The following is a 7,580-nucleotide window of genomic DNA, read 5'->3' as shown; positions in this document are numbered from 1 at the left end:
AATCTTATGAATTACATATGTGGCAAACAGCTAAACCCATTATTTCATTCTTAAATGTTAAGTAGTGAAAATTAGGAAAAGGGATTTATGGAACTGAAATTCACCAAGTTAAGTTGCAGCTTGAATTTTTCCCCCCCAAAGACCCTCCACACTTTTGTTTTGCTCTTGTAGCTGCTCAAATATTTATTCCTCCAACAAATTCTCCCATTTTTAAAACTAGAATCTTTTTCAAAAGGAAATAGATTTTTTGCTGTTCCCTATGATGCTTTATAACTAAATTATAGATGTTTAAGTTTTAGCTTTAAATATATTGCAAGTTGCCCTAAATTTACAAAATGAAAATTGAGCTGAAGCAGGTAAGTATTTTTTATTTCTTTTTCAAGCCTGCGAATAGGCCCAAATGAAACCAAAAAAGAAAGGCAACTATGCTAAGAAGGGGTATATAAAGAGAGGAAAAAACAGTTTGTAATTGGAATTAGAGTCTTGACGGTGGTTTTACAAATAACTTTCTCTTTGCTTCGACTCAGTTCCTCTGCACTATTTTAGAAGGCAGCCAATACTAGCAGAGAAAGCGTTTGGGAGCACTGTTTCATTAGGTTACATGGATGTTTGCTCTGTCCCACTAATTCTACTTATTTGATGCAACAAGTATCATTTTACATACATGAATTGCAGTCTCATTCAGTAACAACCCCCACCCCAAGAGCAACACATACAAACACTGCATTTGTATTCTGTATTTAATATTACCAAAGAATGGGCTGACTGAGGCACCAGGCAGCCTCCAGATAAATATCCAAGAAGTCACCTTTGAATATTACACACCCAGAGATTTGATTTATAAAAATGCAGTGATCTCAACATGACTGCCTCACTGACCCCAAAGACAATAAAATGGCTCTTCTTCACAATCACTGGCTAATCCCAACCCAATGCCCATTTCACACAACCAAAGTTTATATGTCAGAGAGGAAGAGATTCCAACAATGTGAACTAGCCAAGTTGTGTCCCAAGGTCTACTTTTGTACATTACCCTGAACCTCTCTCTCTCTTTGACTTTCCAGTTCTCTCACCTATATGGAAGGAATGATTTCCCACCTGACTTTTTAAAAAAACCTGCCTACTTTTAAATATTTCTCTATCAGAAATTGAGCTCTCACCACCGATCCTAAAGAAGAAAATCCTAAATAAAAATTCCCTTGATAACCATGAGATGGTACCCTCAAGAAAAACAAAATCTATCATTCCTACCAGAATATCATGGGCCCAGAATGAAAAATGGCTCATTTCAAGCTAGAGAAGGAAAGAAAAAAAAAGAGGATCTATCCTCATTAGCTCATACTCCCAAGTTGCTTAATTCTGTCTCTTGAAAACACTGTTTACAAAAGTTCTTGAGCCTGGAGAATTAAAAATATTTGGCTCTGAATCCCTCGGGCAACTGGTAGTCTGTGCAGGGGTCCATGTCATCGCTGGCTTAAGTGGGAGACAACGTAAATGAGGCCCACCAAGAGCAGGCCACGCACGCCCACCACCATAAGCAGGAAAAGCAGCAAGATGGACATCACTGGTTCTACCACCTGGTTGCCAAGGTGCCAGGTGGGGAAACCCATGTTCACCAGCTGCTGATTGATGTCTGAAAATGGTGAGCGTTCCCCAGGCCTTGCATCCTGGCGCTGCTGCTGCTGCTGCTGCGGTGGGTTAGGACCAGTGTTTGAGGTTGTGTTGAAAAAGCCCTGTTGAGCAAACACAAGAAAGTGAACGAACACACGAAGCTGCCTTTCGAGCAACAGAAATGGAACTGTAAAGGGAGAAGTCAGAGTGGTGATTACGGTACTTAACAGAGAAACGACACCTCATGGGCCAGGCTAAGAAATATCAAGCTCCAAGAGGACTAGAGATAGTCCTTGTTTAGCGACCACAATTGGGACCGGCAGCTTAGCCATTAAGCAAAGATATTGCTAAGCAATACCGCAACTGTGCTTACAACTTTATTTTAGCTTTCTTTTTTTACAGAACTGCAAAGATCACAAATACAAGGATTGGTTGTAAAGTTACTTTTTCATCATTGTGGTATCTGAATGGTTGCCAAATGAGGCAGTCAGTCGCTAAACTGGCATTATGCTGAGAATGGCCTCTTTTTCAAAACCAATTTACAAATATAAGTTAAGAAAAATGTAAGGAGGCTTCCTGGATTTCAGCATCCATAATTCCTGGACCTTCCGCCCCCCCCGCCCCCCCTCAAAATCAGAAGAGGCCTTCTCTGTTGTCACCCAGTGATGACCTTGCTTTTCTGCAGTTTTTGGAGATGAAAGTGAGACTGAAAGCTCCTTAAGAATTGGTTAGTTGGTTGACAATGTGTTGTTTAAATATCTTTATTGCTCTGGCTTTGTGTATGCTTTTTATTTTTTCATAATTGTACACCTCCTAAAGTTTATGGAGAAGGTGCTACACAAATATACAGACGTTTCCAAAGCACACACAACACCTGCCCACTCACATTGTAACAACTGAAATCAGAACACATATTCCAACCTATTTTGATTAATAGTACTGGTAACCTTGCCTTTTATTTTTTTTAAATCAACCATAAGCAATAATGAATCCCATAGTTTAAATCTCTGCTGCATGGAAATTTACTCCATTTATTTTGTCCTTATTCTCAATATTTAGCTTACAGAATAGTCCTGAATTATAGATTCATAAGACAATAGGGAGGAATACCTGCTTTATTCACACCATAGATAACTGTACACATCATGATCTTGCAACTGATTTACACAGCCCTGCAGGCATTGCTCAATCAGTAGCTCTAGCCAGCATAAGAAATAGAGAAGGGCCCTGAAAATTGTAGCTGATGAATGCAAGAAACCTTTTCTCAAACATTTAATTTCAATAGATATGTGTCTAAAAGAGAAGCGAAACAATGCAAAACCTACCAAACCTTAACCAACGTACTCCTAAGCTATTATGCAAATATATATATACACCCATCCTATGCTTAACTATAACTTGAGGCATTAAAATATAGCAGAAAACGTAAACAGAATCCTAGGGGAACTCAAGATGGACTTTTTCTGATATGAAGATTTCTGCACATTTCTCTTGGAAGTTTTAAGCAGATTAGAAAAGCATGTGGATTCCATCAAGAGAAAGCAATGATTAATAGAAAGCAATGATTAATAGAAAGCAACGATTAATGCAATGAAAATAATTTCACGAGGAGCCAAAAGCAGGAATATGACAACTTGTTTTCTCTCAGGAATGGCCCACCTACATAGATGTACTACAGAACACTCAACAGATTCCTTTCAGAATTAAAGGCTAAAGAGAACAACAGTTCACTTAAGGCTCATATGCTTCTCACATACTCATATATACAGCTGGACTTGTGAAATCATACCATTACGATACTTTCCTAAGCCCATTTAAATATGCTAATTATCATTTGAAATTAGAGAGAGCTCATGTCTTCCTTATGAATTTAATCAAGGGTACCTGATTGACCCTAGTGAGACACAGGATTCTGGACAGGGAAAACTGTTAGTCCAATTAAGAGTTCTTTGTATAATCTTTCTAATATGTAAACTAGCTCTGAAAATAGTTCTCTTTGAGCAGATTAAACAAACTGAATAATCAAGCATTAATTCAAGGCTGAAGATAGGACTGGGTGACAGCTCAGATTCATAACGGTGCTTTAGTGCAGAAGTCCCCAACCTTTGGGGCACCAGGTACCGGTGCCACGGAGAAAGGTTTTTCCACAGACCAGAGGGGGTGTGGTTTTGAATACTGCCTGCATCCCAAGGATGGACCTTTGCTTGTTTGTGCGGCCCACTTGCTGGCATGCTGGCATCCCCAACCCTAGTCCATGGACCAGCTCCAGTCCGTGGCATGCCAGAAACCAGTCCACGCAAACAAGCAAAGCCCCATCTGCAGGATGCAGGCAGCACATGAAACCATGCCCTCTCCGGTCTGCGGAAAAACTCTCTCCATGGAACCGGTCCCTGGTGCCCAAAAGGTTGGGGGTCGCTGCTTTAGAAGGTGTCCATATGATCCTGGGAAAAGGTACAGATACTTTAAAAAGCTACAAATGATATCTTTGTACTCTCACATACTCCCTAGCGCCTTTTTCAAATTTCCAGTGCTAGATTACTACAGGAGAATTTTTTTCACTGAACAATTCTAAGCAAACCAGAATACATACACCATTCCTCACGAGTCGAGACGAGTTCTCCCTATTCTGAGTGGTCTGTCGTACTCGGGGGTCATCATCTTGCACAATATCTCCATTAGCCAAAATTCGCACCATCCTTATAGTAGTCTTGTGTTTGCTTTGTCACACCTGTAATTTACAGTAGGAGGATTTTTAATATGATTACCAGTTGGGGAACAGAGACCCAAATAAGATGAATATACCAACACTATACATAATTCTAGCAGTAAAGCATTTCTTACAGTCACAATAGCTAATACATGAGAATTCCAACTTTCCACTGTTGTGTCCTTCACATGTATAGATTTACTATGCAATAGCTATTTTCTTACAATGTTCTATAATTCAGGGTCACAATTAATTGAAATTATTTTTTCCATTGCATTCGGGAACTTTTGAAATAATTCACATAAAACAGTAAGAATAATTGCTGCAAGGTGAAGTACAAAAAACATGTTCTTTGTCATATTCTACGGCAGTTATGTTCTTTTGTACAGTGTTAGTTATACAGTATGTACACTCCATACCCTCATCTGAGCCAGAGAACAGAAATGCCACATACTTGTAATTTATAAATAATTAGCATTTTCACCTTCAATGGAATGTATAAGTCCAAAGGGAAAAATAAATTCTGGATTTTTGTAAGTACTGGGTATTTTATGACCACACCAAACTTTCAAATGTTGATTGGTTAACAATACAGATCAAAATCTATCTGTGCACGATTCCATCTTTCCATTTTGTAAGGGACAAGGCTGGTTTCTGTACAATTATTTTAGCATTTTTGAAGAATGGCGACACAATGAAAGGACTTAGATTTTGAATGCAGAAGCTAACATTAGAGGCTTTGGTTCATTTGCAGGAAAAAAAAATCAGTTGAAACAAAGTCTTGCTCTGGTAATCCTGACTGGAAATAATAAAGCTAATAACTATTTTATGAGGAAAAAAAAATGCCACATCCTATTCTCTCAATTAGAACCACTTTTCAGTTCAGTATTTTACCTGATCTTTGTACTTTGATTTTAAAGTCAAGTAAATTTGCAGAAGTATTAATTCTTGTTTCTGTAAAACATCAGAAAAATATTTGTCCTTGTAAGAAAAATGCATCATGCCTTTTGCTTTTAAAATGTCATAATGAGCACCATTTTGGAAAAGACATTTCCTTCCTGACTCAGAGAGAATACCTGTTGCAGATACCCACCATCTACACTTTTTTTAAAAAAAGGATTATATGTTCCATTGGCTTAAAATACAATTAATCATCATAAAATTCTACTAAAGATTTATTAATTTTTTATGCCACCTATCTCACAGATACAGCAACTCTCGGAGGCTTACAATATGCTAAAAAGTAAAAAAGGACTACACAACAAGTAAAATGATTGAAAAGGTAAAAACCAAGATGATGGGTGGCCTAGGGGATAGGTATCTTCTCTATCCAGCCACCCTCAATGTAGCAGACCCATATGAGAGCCCCAGGCCAAGTGTCAGAGCCACGTTTTCAGGCTCTTCTGGAAGGCCAGGTATCTGGGGCTGGATCTCACTTATTTAATATATGTTTTATTTATTAAACCAATTTATGCAGCTGCCCATCTCACAAAAAAGCGACTTGGGGTGATGTACAACAGAGGTAAAAACAAGTAATAACTACATTATTGAGGCATTATTTAGGTCAACCATTTCAAATATAAGATTTTGGGCAGCTAACACTATTGAAAAACAGAATAAAAACAATATAACAATTTATCAATAACATAAATAGCAGCTGAAGTAAAAATACACAATTGCATAATGTAACTTCTTAGTCAACAAATGGCCCAACTTAAATTTGTTCTGAGACCTAGAAAGAAAACCACTCTTTCTCTTACTCCTTGGAAGAAACCAGGATTCCCAAGATTCCCACAGTCTTATCTACAGAGAATTTCCTTCCCATCCTAGTTTGGTGTTAAATGCAAATCTGGAAAATATATGAATAAAAAGCAAGAATGGTGAGATGCAAGAAACCCACCCCCCCCTGCATACTTTAGCTCAGTGCAATGAGACCAGCTTGAGCCTATTTCCATCTCAAGAATGGACTATATATAGTGTTTTTCAGAAATGTTTTTACAAACACAGACAACAGGAAGCATTAACTTTCAAAACCAGGAAGTTCCTATTTCAGCATGAATCCGTAAAGTAACCTTGAACCTCACTTTTAGGACCAACTATTTATGCCATAAATTTCCTGGTTTTGAAAGGTAACGCTTTGTATTGTCTGCGTTTGGAAAAACATTTCTGAAAAACACTATTTATAGTCCATTCTTTAGCATACATTTTATGCTAAAAGATATACTCAGAACACACATATGAATACTCAAAATGCACATACCAATAATAAAGGCACTAAGCAGCAAGAGAAATTATTAGCAAATAGCGATGATGTCACAATTATTTCTGGTGCCAAGGCTTCAATCCTAGAAAACAAGATGCCATACTCAACTTGGTCAACAGAAGGGATCAAATAAAGCTCAGGGAATCCTCACCCTGCCCGTCATTGGAAACCGACCGCCCTTGCCCGGAAATGAACGCTCTATACATGGTCAGAGGCACGACTGCTCTCTGGTTAGCTTCAACAGTATGTTTGTGACCCGGATTAACCTTTTCCCAAGTGCCAGCAAGTTCAGAAAAAAAAAAAAATCCGGCTACATCCCAACAAATTTGCTCCGCGTTGGTTTCAAGGCTGATAAATTGATTTGTACGGATGGAGCCGCAACCACTACCTCGCCCCCCCCCCCCCAACGCGCCCACTCACCGCTCGCCTCTCTCTGCGGGCTCCTTTTGCTGACGTCAACCTTCCCTCCTTCCGCTGACTGTCCAGTATCTCTAGCCCGGCGACTTCCAGGGACGTCATCACCGGACATTGTTCAAGAGAAAGGAAGAATGAGAGAGAGCAAGGCGGTTGGCCCTCTCCAGGTGGAACTGTGGAATTAGCTCCCTCTTCAGGCGCCAAGTCGAATAACAGGTTGCACGCCGAGCCACTACATCAGCAAAAGCGCTCTGGGATGACAGAAGGCAATTCCTTACCGGGCGGAGAGGGAATGGAAATGGCATTTTCTAACAATAAAGAAAAAAAAAAGTTGTCTGGATTAAAATAATGGCTGAGGGAGGGGGCTGTTTGCGTGTACAGGAGGTGACATCACAAAGCAAACTTGGCCCACTTTTGCAAAGCTTATAGCAAGGTCGGATCTGAACTGGGCGTGGAGTCTTCCCGAGCGTTTCAGCGATATAGGCTAGACGAGGAAATCGGGGAGACGGGAGGACGCAATTAATTGCAAGTTGCAATGTTAAAGGAAGCCCGGTGGGCGCTGGCCATATTGCCAAACCCTGTTTT

At 39.5% G+C, this 7,580-nt stretch overlaps 1 protein-coding gene across 1 annotated transcript; it reads right to left on the bottom strand.

Moving 5' to 3' along the window:
• Positions 1 to 721: 721 nt before the first annotated feature.
• FAM241B (family with sequence similarity 241 member B) lies at positions 722 to 7,016 on the bottom strand. The gene is made up of 3 exons (XM_015824115.1): positions 7,002 to 7,016; positions 4,202 to 4,339; positions 722 to 1,733 (listed from the first exon to the last, which is right to left on the bottom strand). The coding sequence occupies exons 2-3, from the start codon at positions 4,304 to 4,306 to the stop codon at positions 1,464 to 1,466; spliced, it is 375 nt and encodes a 124-aa protein (XP_015679601.1). The 5' UTR covers positions 4,307 to 4,339; positions 7,002 to 7,016; the 3' UTR covers positions 722 to 1,463.
• Between the last annotated feature and the right edge of the window lie 564 nt (positions 7,017 to 7,580).

This window comes from Protobothrops mucrosquamatus, unplaced genomic scaffold (assembly GCF_001527695.2).
Source record: "Protobothrops mucrosquamatus isolate PMUCROS unplaced genomic scaffold, P.Mucros_1.0 scaffold2128, whole genome shotgun sequence".
Taxonomy (NCBI): Eukaryota; Metazoa; Chordata; class Lepidosauria; order Squamata; family Viperidae; genus Protobothrops; species Protobothrops mucrosquamatus.
Note: the sequence above shows the minus strand (reverse complement) of the source record. Positions and strands in the feature narration are given on the sequence as shown.

What these genes read in the sequence shown, in the direction of transcription:
- FAM241B (XM_015824115.1), bottom strand. Translation starts at nt 4,306, where the DNA reads ATGGTGCGAATTTTGGCTAATGGAGATATTGTGCAAGATGATGACCCC. An exon ending in CTCGACTCGTGAGGAATGGT is followed by an intron (nt 1,734 to 4,201) that starts GTATGTATTCTG and finishes TTTGCTCAACAG; the next exon opens with GGCTTTTTCAACACAACCTC.